The following is a 16,930-nucleotide window of genomic DNA, read 5'->3' as shown; positions in this document are numbered from 1 at the left end:
CAGGGACCTTCACTTTTGATTATAGTCTAGACCAGCCTACCCTGTGCCCCTGTGTTCAGTTTCCAACAAGTTCCCTAGCAGTCACATTTCAGGCCCTACCAGCTCCTGGTTGGCACCCTCCTAGCAAGGCTCATTCACTCCCACAGGGGTTCCTCCCACCTCCACCCCAGTTCACTGGGCTCCAGGCTGCTTCAAGCTCTGCTTCAAACTGCCAGCATGTGGCACTGACCTTCCCTCTTTTTATATCCTCCACTGACACCCTGGAGTCTGTACCTCTGAGCAAAGTGGGTAAAGGGAGACGGGTAGGGCGCACAGCACCTAGGCTTGAGGCAGCATGGTGCAGAGGGCAGTGGAGATTTTGTTGAACTTGGGATTTCCATCTGGAGGTGATCCCCTTCAGTAGAGCTACTGCTGCCGAAGCCCAGGCCTGCTCCTCTGACACTCAATAGGTTTGCAAGGGTGACTTCCTCACTCCCTGACAGGCTGTGTGCTGGAAGTCATCTCAAATGAGCCATGTTCATAAAACCCTCAGGCCTGACTTGTCTGTATACTTGCCACCTAGAGTGTCCTGTGGGGGACAGAGGTGCTGGCTGTTCTCTTGACCTGTCCCCCAAGGGAGGGGCCCCAGGCCTCACCCCTGCCTTTTGGGTCTTGTACTCTGGTTTTGCTGTGGGTCTAGGCACTCTGGGCGTGACAATTCACATTCCTGTGCCCTCCCCTGCAACCAGTCCTGAATCTCAGGACTGACACTGCTGAGGACACCACTGTTCCCAGGATTCCTCTCTACCACTGGACTCTACACATCTATAGCAATTTGACGAATGAATTTCAGCAGTTCCCATCAAATTCAACCTTAATCGAAGGATGGCATCATTATAACTGTAAGTTATAACATTTTTGATGGGGCTCAGTGACTCACACCTGTAATCTCATCACACTGGGAGGTTGAGGTAGGAGAATCACTTGAGTCCAAGATTGGAGACCAGCCTGAGCAACTGTTGAGACCCTGTCTCTAAAAATAGCCAGGTGATGTGGTAGGCACCTATAGTCCTAGTTACTCAGGACACTCTGGCAGGACTGCTTGAGCCCTGGAGTCTGAGGTTGCTGTGAGCTATGTCACCACAGCACTCTACGGGGGGGCAACAAAGGCACTATCAAAAAAATAAACTGGCCTGGTGTGCACCTGCAGTCCCAGTTACTTGGGAGGCTGAGGTGGTGAGAGGTGGAGGATACAGGAGGGTAAGTGTCCTTGCCTCTGCACTCCAGCCTGGGTGACTGTCTCAGAAGAAAAAAAAAAAAGATAAAAGCAATATAACACTCAAAACTTCTGACAGAGTTGGCTGCTGGAAGAAAATTTGGCTTGTTTGGGGAAAATCTTCCACCTGAGGTTCACAGCCTCAGTATGTGAGAGCTGTATGTACAAGTGACCCCACTGGGACCAGTGGCGTGTCCACGTTTTTGTGCAAATTCAGCTCTCTTTATTTGGAAAGACTTAACGCTGCAGGGGCTCCAAGGCTGGGGAAGCTTCACCTCTCAAAAGAAACATCTGTTTGGGCTGACTTGTATCCACACCTGCTTCTCCTAAAGACCCTAGAAATCCAAGGTGAGGAAGGGAAGGGGGCTGGGGTGGAAGCTGCGGGTGATGTCAGAGCCCCTCAGCATGTCAGCAGGCCCCTTTACCACGGCTGGTCCTCCACCCCCCACTGAGTTTGACAGGTTCAATTTGTGTGCCTCCTCTGCCCAGGCTAAAAAGGATAGAAACTCAGGCTCTGCTGCATTTGGCAGCCCCTCTCCAAGGTTCCTGGGGTAGAGGGAAACCTCTTAGATGCCAAAGAAAGGAAAGTTTTAGAAAGGAACGAGCCAGCTGAGAAGCAGCCTGGAGGAAGGAAGGTGGGTGGGCAGGCTTCATGGGTTAAACCTAACTCTAGCCTGGGCAACAGAACAAGACTATCTTTTTTAAATTTTAAGAGGCTCAGCCCTCGTAGTTCAGTGATTAGGGCGCCAGCCACATACACCAAGGCAGGCGGGTTTGAACTCTGCCTGGGCAGGCCTGCTAAACAATGGCAACAACAACAAAAAGGCCGAGCAGGCGAGGTGTTCTGGTGAGCATCTATAGTCCTCGCTACTTGGGAGGCTGAGGCAAGAGAATGGCTAAAACCCAAGAGTTTGAGGTTGCTGTGAGCTATGACACCATAGCACTCTACCAAGGACAACGTAGTTAGACTGTCTTAAAAAAAAAAAAAAAAAAAGAGGCTTGACGCCCATAGCACAGTGGTTACAGTGCCAGCCACATGCACCAATGGTGACGGGTTCAGACCCTGCCCGGGCCAGGTAAACAAATGCAACAAAAATAGCCAAAGGGTGGTGCCCATAGCTCAGTCAGGGCACCAGCCACATGTACCTAGGGTGGTGGGTTCGAACCTGTACTGGGTCTGCTAAGCAACAATGGCAACTGCAATCAAAAATAGCCAGGCGTTGTGGCAGATACCTGTAGTCCCAGCTGCTTGGGAGGCTGAGGCAAGAGAATCACTTAAGCCCAAGAGTTTGAGGTTGCTGTGAGTCGTGACGCCATGGCACTCTACCCAGGGCAACAGCTTGAGACCATCTCAAAAATAAATCAATGCTGAGAATCTTACGGGACACCGTGGGTAGAGTACCATGGCATCATAGCTCACAGTAATCTCAAACTCTTGTGTTTAAGTGATCCTCTTGCCTTATCCTTCTTAGTAGGTGGGACTACAGGTGTCCACCACAATGCCAGGTTAGTTTTATTTTTAGGGGAGACAGGGTCTTGCTGCTCTCAAACTCCTGAGCTCAGGCAATCCTCATGCCCAGCCTGCCAGAGCACTGGGATTACAGGAGGAGACACCTCAAGACTATGTCTTGAATAAATAAATAAAAAGTCAGTCTCAGACATACTGAAACAGTATAAGCAATGCTTTACCAGCTGTGTGGGTGCCCCTCCATCCAATCAGTTGACATCCAAAACCAACCATCAGAGACCACGATCACTGGACAAGTGGGAGCCCTGCCCACTTACCACTCCTATCCCTACCCCTTCACCTGCCACTGTTCACCCCAACTGCTGCAAATGTGGCCCAGGAGTAAGTTCTGGCTACTATAGTCACTGTCACCAACATCATCCTAACAGGCTGGGACCACCATCAGTGCACCACAAAGTGATGGAACCATTCATTACATGGAAACATGGCCACAGGTGTAACTTCCCCAACCCAAATGTTTTAATATTAAAATAAACTTCACTCTAGAAAATGCAAAGTTGGGGTAAGGACCTACAAAGATCACGCACAATTCCACCACTTCATGCATCCTCCAGGGCCACATAGCCTGGGACCCTCCAGGACTACCCAGCAGGTAGAGTGCTCAGTAGGCAGGTGGCATGTGCAGGGCCCAGGGCAAATGGAGCCCACTGCTTGGATTTCCTTTGGAGCCTTGCCCCTCCTTCTGCCCTCCTCTGGCTGCCCCAAGCAAACCTGGCAAGGGCCCCACAGAAGTCCCAGCCCAGGCTCCTACCCGTGCCATCTCAGGCTTACTGAGGGCTGCTCTGTGGGGACAACCTTCTCCTACCCTAAGTATAAACACTGCCACCTGTCTCCATCCAACCAAACCCTGGGTGGGGTGAACAACTGGCTTGTTGCCACAGTCCCTTGTACAGGCCCACATGGGGGATGGGACCTGAATCAGCAGTCTAGATCGTTACTTGTGTAGTGACAGGATTATGGGATTGGGCCTCCCAGAACTGGTACTGGGTTCTTTCTCAGCCCAGATTTTTCTTTCATGAAGAAACAAAGCAATCAGCCGGGCACGGTAGCTCACGCCTTATAATCCCAGCACTCTGGGAGGCCGAGGCGGATGGATTGCTTGAGCTCACAAGTTCAAGACCAGACTCAGCAAAAGTGAGACCCTATCTCTACTAAAATAGAAAAAAACAGTCAAGAGAATCACTTGAGCCCAAGAGTTGGAAGTTGCCGTGAGTTGTGACACCACAGCACTCTACCCAGGGCAACAGGTTGAGACTTTTATCTTAAAAAACAAAAAAAAAAGGTGTGAGTGAAGCCAGGCTCAGGGAACAACCAGAAACTGACCCACTGGCTGTATCACAGCTAGACCCCGGCCCCAGTCCAAGGGCACCACTCTCCCCATGTGGAACACAGGCCAGTGATGGTCACTCAGAAAGAGCAGCCCTGATGGGAAAACACAAGGGAGACCAAGACCGTAGAACAACTCTGGCATTAAGAACACGTCCAAAGGGCGGCGTCTATGGCTCAGCGAGTAGGGCACGGCCCCATAGACTGAGGGTGGTGGGTTCAAACCTGGCCCTGGCTAAACTGCAACAAAAATAAAAAAAAAAAAAAATAGCCGGGCATTGTGGTGGGTGCCTGTAGCCCCAGCTACTCAGGAGGCTCAGGCAAGAGAATCGTCTAAGCCCAAGAGCCGGAGGTTGCTGTGAGCTGTGACGCCACGCAACTCTGCCAAGGGCGACAAAGTAAGACACTGTCTCTAAAAAAAAAAAAAAAAGAGGGCGGCACCTGTGGCTCAAGGAGTAAGGCGCCGGTCCCATATGCCGGAGGTGGCGGGTTCAAACCTAGCCCCGGCCAAAAAACACGAAAAAAAAAGAAAGAAAAGGACACGTCCAAGGAAAAGGATGTGCCCGCCCTGCCCCACCCCACCCAGGTGAGACAACCCCAGCACCATTCCCCAGAGTGTGGGCCCAGCTCCCAGGTCTCTCCCTCAAAGCTGTGTCTCTGGCTTCCTCCCAGAGGGGGGATGGGGAGGCCTTGGTGGCTGCACCCCTTGCTGCTGCAGCTTCTGCTTCTTCAGTGCTCGGTAGGCCTGCATGGCCCGCTCTCTCTCCACCTCCACAATCCGTTGTCGGGCCAGGGAGGTTGTTGGAGGCTGGGGTGCACCACCAGGGCTCACGAGCATCCTCAGCATCAGCAATCTCTTGCCAGGCTAAGGAAGAGAGAGGCACAGGCTTGGAGAGGAGGTGAACGAATAGCTCATGGGCCAGCAGCTCTGCATCCAGTGAGAAAACTGCTCCTGGCTCCTGCAGCCACAGCTGCTCTGCACCAGGCCCTACAGCAGACAGTCACACGCTGGCCAAGGCATTTGTTTCCTGGCAGCAGCACAGGGGGACAAACTCAGTGGGTCTCTTACCACCATCCCCTGGCCTACCTGGTCCCTGTCTATGCTCCTCCTGGGCTTGGCAGTCAGCTCTGGAGGCTGTAGGGCAACTTCACCAAACTTCACCGTGTCTGAGGGGACAAAGCACGTGCACAACTGAGGCCTGCTGTCCACCCAGCAGCCACAGCCCCGGTACCTGGAGCCACAATCTGCCCACGAGCCTGTCCACCCTCCGCCAAGGGCCAGGACAAAGAACCTTCCCCTGTCCACTGGTATGGACCCCAGGGGAGACTGCGAGTTCCCATTGCTGTGGGAACAGCTACCTTGGAGGAGCTCCTGCTCCAGCCTTTCTGCTGCCTTTTCCTCTTTTCTCTGCCGGATCTTAGCCAGTCGCCGCTTCTGGAACCTGAAGGAAAAAGCACCAAGCTGTTCAGATCCTTGAATTGTCTCTTCACCAAGGAGAAGGGAGAGGCCACCTGGGCCTAGTACTAGGGACACCCTTAACAGACCCAGGCAGCTGCCTCCAACCCACTCCTTGCATTACTACAAAGCCCACCATGGCTCACTAGAGAGGACTCCAAACCCAACAGGCCTCTCTGAAGTTCCCAAGTGAGAAATGACTACCCGCCAGGCAACATTTGACAATGTCCACAGACATGTGGGCTGTCACATCAGTGTAGGTTATTAGATTTGGTGGTCCAAGCTGCAATGCCGCTGAATGCCTACAATGCCTACAAAGTCATCGGCAGTGTCCACTGTGCTATTGTGTCTAAAGGGCCTACCAAAGTCTTACACATGACAATGCACCTTTAATGTGACTTTGTAATCTTCTATTGACAGCAGTTCTGGAGATTACTGTGGCTTTAGGCCGCATCTGGGCTGGGTTCTCTGTGATATAATTCTCATTGGCTACAAGTAATACAACAATTCAGAAACAAGGTACTCTGCAGAGCTAAAACCTCTCCAAACTTCAGAGCTTTTGCAAGATTAAAAATATGTATCCTCGGGTGGCGCCTGTGGCTCAAGGAGTAGGGCTCCGGTCCCATATGCCGGAGGTGGCGGGTTCAAACCCAGCCCCGGCCAAAAAAAAAAAAAAAAATATGTATCCTCTAGGGCGGCGCCTGTGGCTCAGTCAGTAAGGCGCCGGCCCCATATACCAAGGGTGGCAGGTTCAAACCCGGCGCCGGCCCCATATACCGAGGGTGGCAGGTTCAAACCCAGCCCCGGCCAAACTGCAACCAAAAAATAACTGGGCATTGTGGCGGGCGCCTGTAGTCCCAGCTACCCGGGAGGCTGAGGCAAGAGAATCGCTTAAGCCCAGAAGTTGGAGGTTGCTGTGAGCTGTGTGATGCCATGGCACTCTACCCAGGGCCATAAAGTGAGACTCTGTCTCTACAAAGAAAAAAAAAAAATGTATCCTCTTTATGTCAACAATTTTTCTTAACTTCCAGTGAAAGATGGGGCTCCCTCATCTGAAGCTCTGATTAAGATATCTCAAAAAGCCCTTGTTTGAGGATTGCTTGAGGTGAGAAGTTTGAGACCAGCCTGGGCAACCAACATAGTGAGACCCCCATCTCTAAAAAACCTTTTTTTTTGGGGGGGAGGGTATCAAATGATCCTTTATTAAAACATTTTCCTTTGTACTTTTCAACTAGCTGGGCATTCCGCCACATGAGGGTGGCGGCCATCAACATTGCAGCCCCCAGACTGGGCTGTCCCCAGGATCTCTTTAATGGTTCTGTTTTTCTGTTTCTGTCTCTCGGCGGTTCCTTGAGGGCTTTGATGATGAGGGCAGAGGCAGAAGGTACCACTTCAGTCTGGGCCTGTCTGTTCTGGAGAGTCAGTTTCACTGTAATCCTCAGACCCTTCCAGTCACCAGTTGCCTTGGCGATGTCATCACCAACCTTTTTTTATACACAAACCCAGGGGGCCGATCTTGGGGGCCAAGGCAGACGTGGCACCGACTTTGCCACTGGTGCACCTCAGGTAAACGACTTTGATCTCGTGGGATCGAACTTAGGCGGCATGACACAGGCAGCTGGTGTCGAATGAACCCGGATTCGGGATGACCGAAGAAAGTTGCACCTTGGCCTCCTCCAACCCGAAAGCCAAAAGCTAAAAAACCTTTTGTAAAAGAAATTATCAGCCAGGCACTCTGGGAGGCCAAGATGGGTGGACTACTTAAACTTGGGAGTTCAACACCAGCCTGAGCAAGAGTAAAACCCCATCTCTACTAAAAACAGGAAAAATTAGCTGGGCACTGTGGCAGGTGCCTGTAGTCAGGAGGCTGGGGCAGAAGGACAGCTTGAACCCAGGGGTTTGAGGTTACTGTGAGCTACGATGCCACCGCACTCTACCCAGGGCCACAGAATGAGACCCTGTCTCAAAAAAATTAAAGAAATTAGCCAGGCATGGTGGTACACACTAGTAATTCCAGCTACAGAAGGCTAAGGGCTGAAGTAGGAAGAACAATTGAGCCCAGGAAACAGGGGCTACAGGAACCTATGATCATGCTGTCCCACTCTAGTCTGGATTCCTGAGCAAGACCCCACTTTTTCTTTCTCTCTTTTTTTTTTTGGAGACAGTCTTACTTTGTTGCCCTCAGCAGAGTGCCATGGCATCACAGCTCACAGCAACCTCAAACTTGTGGGCTTAAGCAATTCTCTTGCCTCAGCCTCCTGAGTAGCTGGGACTACAGGCGCCCAACACAACACCCAGCTATTTTTAGAGAGGGGGTCTTGCTCTAGCTCAGGCAATCCACCCTCCTGGGCTGCCCAAAGCACTAGGATTATAGGTGTGAGTCACTGCGTCTGGTCTAGAAGGCAGGTTTTTTTTTTTTTTTTTTTTTGGTTTTTGGCCGGGGCTGGGTTTGAACCCGCCATCTCTGGCATATGGGACCGGCGCCCTACTCCTTGAGCCACAGGCACTGCCCTAGAAGGCAGGTTTTAAAACCATGCTGCATTGAATTGGCACCTTTTTTGTTGTTAAATCATTAAAAGATAAACTCATGCACACCGTAAAATGGAGCTACTGCACCTGGCTATTGCATTGATTTTCATTGCATTCCGGGAATAAATCCCATTTGGTCATAGTGTATACTCTCTTTAAAATGCTGCTGAATTGGGCGGTGCCTGTGGCTCAGTGGGTAGGGCACCCACCCCATATACCAAGGGTGGCGGGTTTAAACCTGGCCCCAGCCAAACTGCAATTAAAAAAATAGCCGGTGCTGTGGCAGGCACCTGTAGTCCCAGCTACTTGGAAGGCTGAGGCAAGAGAATCACCTAAGCCCAAGAGTTGGAGGTTGCTGTGAACTGTGTGACACCATGGCACTCTACTGAGGGCAATAAAGTGAGACTCTGTCTCTATAAAAAAATAAATAAAATGCTGCTGAATCTAGTCGGGCAGTGTGGCAGGCACCTATAGTCCCAGCTACTTGGGAGGCTGAGGGAAGAGATCACTTGAGCCCAAGAGTTTGAGGTTGCTATGAGATATATGATGCCAAGGCATTTTACCAAGGATTACAAAGTAAAACTTAGTCTCAACAAAGAAAAAAAGGCATTGTTTAGCTGGGCACGCCTGTAATCCTAGCACTCTAGGAGGCTGAGGAGGGCAAAGCTTAAGCTCAGGAATTTGAGACCAGCCTGAGTAGGAGCAAGACTCCATCTCTACTAAAAATAGAAAAACTAGTTAGGTGTGGTGACAGGCACCTGTAGTCTCAGCTACTGGGTAGGCTGAGGCAAGAAGGATCGCTTACCTATAGTCCCAGATACTTGGGAGGCTGAGGCAAAAGAATTGCTTAAGCCCAAGAGTTTGAGGTTGCTGTGAGCTGTGACGCTATAGCACTCTACCAAGGGCGACACAGACAAAAAAAAAAAAAAAAAAAAAAAAAAATCCCTTGTTTGCTGAAACTGCTCCCCACTTGCCATGGGCCAGAGAGATGGTGCGTAGGCAGGAGGTAGCAGAAAGAGCAGGGCACTAGTCTCGCAGTGGGCTCACTGCTGATACTGGGCACAGGACCCATGTAATCCCCACAATAGCAGTGCTATCTCCACAGATAAGGAAACAGGGCTGAGAGAGGTCACAGAACTCACATAAACAACACAACTAAAGGTTCTTGAATCTCTCTCTCTCTTTTTTTTTTTTTTTGTAGAGACAGAGTCTCACTATACCGCCCTCAGTAGAGTGCTGTGGCGTCACACAGCTCACAGCAACCTCCAACTCCTGGACTCAGGCGATTCTCCTGCCTCAGCCTCCAGAGTAGCTGGGACTACAGGAGCCCGCCACAACGCCCAGCTATTTTTTGGTTGCAGTTTGGCCGGGGCTGGGTTTGAACCCGCCACCCTCGTTATATGGGGCCGGCGCCTTACCGACTGAGCCACGGATACCGCCCGGTTCTTGAATCTCTTTTGAACCAGGAAGGGGAACAATGAAAATAGAACTGCAGTGCAGGCCCAAGCAGGCAAGTGCATGCCACCCTCACCCCAACCCCAGTGGTGCTGCTCCTACAGAGCAGGCACTTTCCTATAACAGCTGGCCCTGGGTGGACTGGTCCTTGACCTCATTCATCTAACGCGTTTGTCTGCAAAGACAAAGCAAGGTCTTCACAGACTTTTGAGTTTTCACAGCCTCCCTGAAACCTTAGGTAAGAATCTCTGATGTAAGGCCCGGTGTGGTGGCTCATGCCTATAATCCCAGCACTCTGGGAAGCTGACTTGGGTGGATTGCTTGAGCTTACAGGTTCAAGACCAGCCAGAGCAAAAGGGAGACCCTGTCTCTAAAAAATAGCCAGGCGCTGTAGCGGGCACGTAGGTCCCAGCTACTTGGGAGGCTGAGGGCTTAGAATCACTTGAGCCCAAGAATTTGAGGTTGCTGTGAGCTATGATGCCAGAGCATTCGAACAAGGGTGACAAAGTGAGACTCTATCTCAAAAAAAAAAAAAAAAAAAAGAATCTCTGAAGGACAACACTTGTTCTCTACCTTTCCCCTGCATTACAGGCCAGGGTGGGTAGGAGCTGCCCCACAGCCACACAATGCTGTCATTACAGAAGACAACTATCCAAACCCACAGCCCACTGCCCCCAGGAGCAGATCCCAATCCTCCTTGCTCTCTACTCACGCTTTCTTCTGTTCAGACTTCTCCTTCTTGGGAGCTACCTGTGCCTCTGGCTGCCGGCTGGCCTGGTTCTTGCTGAGGAACAGCACGTGCTGGGCTTCTTGCTCCATTCGCTGGACGTAGGCCCTGTCAGACTCCCACTTCCTCTGCTTGAACTTAGGGATGGCAATATCTGGCTCTACTCCCTTAGCTTCCTTCTCCAGTGTGCTTCTGAAGGCCACCTGGGCTGAGGACAAGGGGAGGCCTCAGAGGAGCTGTCAAGTGAGAGGCGTGAGAGGGAAGATGGTGCCCGACATCTTGGGTCTTGTTCCAAGGACCCAGGAAGGAAGGACCAGGCAGCTGGAAGCAGCCCAACTGCAATAGCAAAAGAGGATCTAAAATGCCCAGTTCAGGGTATACCTGGGGACGTGATCCCCGTAGCCCACTGGTATGTGTCAAAAACACCCACTGCAACCTGACTGAAGGGGGAGGTCAAGACCACCGAGAGGTCAACAGATGACTGGCTAAAATTCGGTTCTGCAACACTGCACAGTTGCTCAAGGAAGCCTGGTAGAACTTGGAAATTTACAGAGACCTATAAAATCCATTGTACCGCTGGGCGCCGTGGCTCACACCTGTGACCCTAGCACTCTGGGAGGTGGGTGGATTGCTTGAGCTTATAAATTCGAGACCAGACTGAGCAAAAGCAAGACCCCTGTCTCTACTAAAAATAGAAAAACTGAAGCAAGGGTGGCACCTATGGCTCAGTCCATAGGGTGCAGGCCCCATATACAGAGGGTGGAGGGTTCAAACCTGGCCCAAGCCAAATGGCAACAACAACAACAAAAATAGGCGGGGTTGTGGTGGGCTCCTGTAGTCCCAGCTACTCGGGAGGTTGAGACAAGAGAATTGCCTAAGCCCAGGAGTTGGAGGTTGCTGTGAGCTGTGTGATACCACGGCACTCTACCAAGGGTGATAAAGTGAGACTCTGTCTCTACAAAAAAAAAAAAAAGAAAAACTGAAGCAAGAAGATCACTTGAGGGGTGGCGCCTGTGGCTCAAGGAGTAGGGCGCCAGTCCCACATGCCGGAGGTGGTGGGTTCAAACCCAGCCCCGGCCAAAAAACCAAAAAAAAAAAAAAAAGAAGATCACTTGAGCCCAACAGTTGGAGGTTGCTGTGAGATATGACACTACAACACTCTACTCAGGGCGACAGCTTGAGACACTTACTTAAAAAATAGAAAACAAGGGGCGGCGTCTGTGGCTCAGTGAGTAGGGCGCTGGCCCCATATGCCGAGGGTGGCGGGTTCAGACCCAGCCCCGGCCAAACTGCAACCAAAAAATAGCTGGGCGTTGTGGCGGGCGCCTGTAGTCCCGGCTGCTCGGGAGGCTGAGGCAAGAGAATCTCGTAAGCCCAGGAGCTGGAGGTTGCTGTGAGCTGTGTGACGCCACGGCACTCTACCAAGGGCGGTACAGTGAGACTCTGTCTCTAAAAAAAAAAAAAAAAAAAAAAAAAAAAAATAGAAAACAAGGGCGGCGCCTGTGGCTCAAGGAGTAGGGCGCCGGTCCCATATGCCAGAGGTGGTGGGTTCAAACCCAGCCCTGGCCAAAAAAAAAATAAATAAATAAAAAAACATAAAAAAAATAAAAATAAAAATAAATTAAAAAAAAAAAATAGAAAACAAGGGCAACGCCTGTGGCTCAGTTGGTAAGGCGCCGGCCCCATATACCGAGGGTGGCGGGTTCAAACCCAGCCCCGGCTGAACTGCAACCAAAAAAATAGCTGGGCGTTGTGGCGGGCGCCTGTAGTCCCAGCTACTCGGGAGGCTGAGGCAAGAGAATCGCTTAAGCCCAGGAGTTGGGAGGTTGCTGTGAGCTGTGTGATGCCACGGCACTCTACCAAGGGCCATAAAGTGAGACTCTGTCTCTACAAAAAAAAAAAAAAAAAACTATGAAAAAATTCCAAAAAAAAAAAAAAAAAATAGAAAACAAGGGCGGCGCCTGTGGCTCAGTGAGCAGGGCGCCGGCCCCATATACCGAGGGTGGCGGGTTCAAGCCCAACCCCGGCCAAACTGCAACAAAAAAATAGCCGGGCGTTGTGGCGGGCGCCTGTAGTCCCAGCTACTCGGGAGGCTGAGGCAGGAGAATCACTTAAGCCCAGGAGTTGGAGGTTGCTGTGAGCTGTGTGACGCCACGGCACTCTACCAAGGGCAGTAAAGTGAAACTAAGTCTCTACAAAAAAAAAGAAAAAAAAAAATAGAAAACAAAATCCATTGTAGCTCACAAGTTCGAGACCAGCCTGAGCCAGAGCAAGACCCGTCTCTAAAAACAGCCGGGTGTTTGGTGGGCACCTGTAGTCCCAGCTTCTCCGAAGGCTTGAGGCAAGAGAATCACTCAAGCCCAAGAATTTGAGGTTGCTGTGAGCTATGATGCCACAGCACTCTACCAAGGGTGACAAAGTGAGACTCTGTCTCAAAAAATAAATCAATAAATAATAAAAAAACAAAAAATCCAGGGTGGCGCCTATGGCTCAGTGAGTAGGGCGCCAGCTCCATATACTGAGGATGGCAGGTTTTAATCCGGCCCCAGCCAAACTGCAACAGAGGAATAGCTGGGCATTGTGGTCGGCGCCTGTGGTCTTAGCTACTCAGGAGGCTGAGGCAAGGGAATCGTCTAAGCCCAAGAACTGGAGGTTGCTATGAGCTGTGATGCCACGTTCTACCGAGGGAGACGGAGTGAGACTCTGTCTCTAAAAAAATAAATAAAAAATCCATTGTAGGGGCGGCGCCTGTGGCTCAGTCGGTAAGGCGCCGGCCCCATATACCGAGGGTGGTGGGTTCAAACCCGGCCCCGGCTGAACTGCAACCAAAAAATAGCCGGGCGTTGTAGGCAGGTGCCTGTAGTCCCAGCTACTCGGGAGACTGAGGCAAGAGAATCGCTTAAGCCCAGGAGTTGGAGGTTGCTGTGAGCTGTGTGATGCCACGGCACTCTACAGAGGGCCATAAAGTGAGACTCTGTCTCTACAAAAAAAAAAAAAAAAAGAAAAATCAGTCCCAGCCAGGCCCACTGGCTCACGCCTGTAATCCTAGCACTTTGGGAGACCGAAACAGGTGGATAGCTTGAGCTCACGAGTTAGAGCTCAGCCTGAGCAAAAAGCAAGACCTTAGCTCTACTACAATAGAAAAACTGAGGCAAGAGGATTGCTTGAGCCCAAGAGTTGGAGGTTGCTGTGAGCTATGACAGTAAAGCATGTTACCCAGGGTGACAGCTTGAGAAAAAAAAAAAAAAGAAAAGGGTGGTGCCTGTGGCTCAAGGAGTAGGGCACCGGTCCCATATGCCGGAGGTGGCGGGTTCAAACCCAGCCCCGGCCAAAAACCAAAAAAAAAAAAAAAAAAAAAAAAGAAAAGAAAAGAAAAAGAAAAACCAGCCCCACATTTGGGAAAACAAATGGCATATATGAGAAAATACACTGGACACCATTCCCCAACAGGCCCAGAGTGTTACCTCTGGGTGAGCACCTCACCCAAACGTGAAAGAGTAGGAGAAAAGCAAGCTTCAGGCTTTGCTGAGGGTCACATTGAGCTTTGAGGTGCATCCGGGGTGTCTTTCGGGTCAGCACCATGGCAGAAGACATCAAGACCAAAATCAAGAACTACAAGACTGCCCCTTTGACAGCCGCTTCCCCGACCAGAAGCAGACCAGACACTGCTGGCAGAGCTACCTAGACTACCACGGCTGCCAGAAGGCAATGACGGCAACAGGAGGTGATGTCTCTGTGTGTGAATGGGACCACCGTGTGCACAAGTCGCTCTGTCCCGTGTCCTGGGTCTCGGCCTGGGATGACCGTCCGGCAGAAGGCACGTTTCCTGGGAAGATTTGAAGTGGCTGTACCTCACCTCCTCTGTCCTTCATCCTTCTTCCTTATTCCAGGATAGTAGAGGGGGACGTGGGTGCCTGATGATTCTGAATCATGACTTAACTACTAATAAAAACTCGATGAAAAAGTATAGGACTATGTGTATGTAAAAGAGCTGGACAGTTGGGCAAGAAGCCGGGGGTGGAACCAGTACCCTAACCAGAAAGAGGGCTCAGAGTGATCACCTTTTTTGTTTTGTTTTCCCTTACTTAATTTTATTTTGTTAAACTTTAACTACTTCCGGGTGGCGCCTGTGGCTCAGTGAGTAGGGCGCCGGCCCCATATACCAAGGGGGGCGGGTTCAAACCCAGCCCAGGCCAAACTGCAACAATAAGAAAAAATAGCCGGGCGTTGTGGCGGGCGCCTGTAGTCCCAGCTACTCGGGAGGCTGAGGCAGGAGAATCGCCTAAGCCCAGGAGTTGGAGGTTGCTGTGAGCTATGTGACGCCACGGCTATATATACTCTACCGAGGGCAATAAAGTGAAACTCTGTCTCTACAAAAAAAAAACTTTAACTACTTCCTCTGTGCCAAACAGTAGAGTGGGTGGATATACAGAATAGCCCCAAGTTTTGCAGTTGATCTGTTCCCTGCCCTTACCATCTGCATATATTCTTTTTCCTTGTCATATGTGTAATTTTTGAACATATGAAAACAGTATAATAAACAACTCCTGTCTACCCACCACCTAGCTTCAACAGTTGTCCACAAACAACCAATCCATTTCATTTCTAACTACCACCCTTCCCCCTAGATAATCTGAAAGCAAATCCTAGAGATCATATTTTATCTAGAAATAAATTGTATGTGTATACGTGTCTTACAAAAAAAAAAAAGAAAAGCAAGCTTCAGTGGGGTCTGGTCCATTTTCCTTCAAAAGCTACCCAATTCATCCACTTCTCTCAGCCATAGGTTCAGTACTCTGGTCCAAGGAATTATCAATTCTTACTGGCAACAGCCCTCCTGGCCTGGCAGGTCCATTCTCTCTCCTTCCATCACAAAACAGTGATCTTTTTTTCTCTCAAATGAAATCTAAACTGGCCACTCCCTGCTTAAAACCTCTGATGGAGGGTGGTACCTGTGGCTCAAAGAGTAGGGTGCCGGCCCCATATACTGGAGGTGGGTTCAAACCTGGCCCCAGTCAAAAACTGCAAAAATTAAATAAATAAATAAATAAACTTCTAAAAACCTCTGATGGGAGGACAGCAGAAAGAGAAGGAGGGAAGGGTTGGGGAAAGGAAGAACAGAGAGAGGGAAGAAGGGAGGTGGGGTGGGGTCTTGGTGTGTGACACACCTTTGGGGGTCAAGACACGATTCTAAGAGGGACTTTACCTAACAAATGCAATCACTGTAACCTGATTTCTTGTACCTTCAATGGATCCCAAACAATTAAAAAAAATTTTTAATTTAAAAAAGAAAAAAAAACCTCTGATGGATTCTCACTACTCTTGGGGGACAAAACCCAGCGCTCCTTACCGTGGCCCCAGGCCCACGGGTTCCTTTCTTTTCTTTTTTTTTTTTTTGTAGAGACAGAGTCTTACTTTATGGCCCTCGGTAGAGTGCCTGGCCTCACACAGCTCACAGCAACCTCCAACTCCTGGGCTTAAGCGATTCTCTTGCCTCAGCCTCCTGAGTAGCTGGGACTACAGGCGCCCGCCACAACGCCCGGCTATTTTTTGGTTGCAGTTTGGCTGGGGCCGGGTTTGAACCCGCCACCCTCGGTATATGGGGCCGGCGCCTTACCGACTGAGCCATAGGTGCCGCCCTCCTTTCCTTTTTTTTTTTTTTTGCAGTTTTTGGCCGGAGCTGGGTTTGAACCTGCCACCTCCGGCATATGGGGCGGGTGCCCTAGTCCTTTGAGCCACAGGCACGGCCCCGGGTTCCTTTCAAACCTCATGTGGAACCACAGCACCACCTGCCACCAGACAGCCACAAGTGACTTTTCTATGCTCCTGCACTGCCTGAGACACCCTCAAATATTTGGGCAAAGTAGGCGGATTCAGACACAAAGAAAACCTTGCCGCCCAGCGTGGGCCTGCACATACCCTCTTTCTTCCTCTTCTTGTTACTGATAGGGTTTTTCATCTCCTGGCGGCTCCTCATAATTTCCCGGAGCCGGAAAGGGATTTCCTGTTCGTCCTGGTTCTTGGGCTTGCAATTCACTTTCTTCTTGTCTTTGCTAGTAAAGAGAACACAGGGGCGAAACCCATCTCAAACAAAGCTTAAGCAAAGTCAGAGAAAACAGAAGCCGGGCCTGGAGAAAGAAACCACCTCTTGCTGCCGTGGTGCGAGCCAGTCCAGGGAGCAAGCAGGACCTTTGCTCTTATCCTCACTCAGAGACTGTCCCTGAACTCTTCCTCGCAGGACGCTGGGGAGAAAGGCGCTCCGAAAGCCCAGGGGGCCGGTCACTCTCAGAGCAGCGAATATGGGACAGCTGGGACTGGCAGAGGCTCACTCGCCCCCATTTATGTATTCACTCGATCTTCGCGGAGCGTGAGCCACGAGCCCAGAGTAAGGGCACTAAGCCCGGCCTGGCGGGATGTATAAGGGAAAGGTCCCCGAAGCGGGTCCGAGCACACCCTTCCGAGGGTCCCCTCTTCCTGGTACACACCTGCGCTGCCCTGGCCGTGAGGTCGAGCTCTGCTTTCCCCGCAGCTCCTGTTGACGCCGCCGTTGTACCTGAGGTCGGCCGGAGCTCCGGGGTCCAGCCGGCCCAGCGGGCGCCCCTCGTCCGATACCACCTCCTGCCATCTACAAACCCTGCGCTTCCCCAGCAAAGC

At 50.9% G+C, this 16,930-nt stretch overlaps 1 protein-coding gene and 1 pseudogene across 1 annotated transcript; one reads left to right on the top strand and one right to left on the bottom strand.

The window, feature by feature from the left end:
* Positions 1-3,220: 3,220 nt before the first annotated feature.
* On the bottom strand, positions 3,221-16,927 carry CCDC137 (coiled-coil domain containing 137). Its single transcript, XM_053568084.1, has 6 exons — positions 16,762-16,927; positions 16,196-16,329; positions 10,262-10,484; positions 5,469-5,551; positions 5,197-5,276; positions 3,221-4,974 (listed from the first exon to the last, which is right to left on the bottom strand). Exons 1-6 carry the CDS (start codon positions 16,899-16,901, stop codon positions 4,753-4,755), a joined length of 882 nt encoding a protein of 293 aa, XP_053424059.1. The 5' UTR covers positions 16,902-16,927; the 3' UTR covers positions 3,221-4,752.
* On the top strand, positions 13,709-14,123 carry LOC128569721 (cytochrome c oxidase subunit 6B1-like; annotated as a pseudogene).
* Positions 16,928-16,930: the final 3 nt, after the last annotated feature.

Source organism: Nycticebus coucang, chromosome 18 (genome assembly GCF_027406575.1).
Source record: "Nycticebus coucang isolate mNycCou1 chromosome 18, mNycCou1.pri, whole genome shotgun sequence".
In the NCBI taxonomy this organism is placed as follows: Eukaryota; Metazoa; Chordata; class Mammalia; order Primates; family Lorisidae; genus Nycticebus; species Nycticebus coucang.
This window is presented reverse-complemented; position numbering and strand designations above follow the sequence as displayed.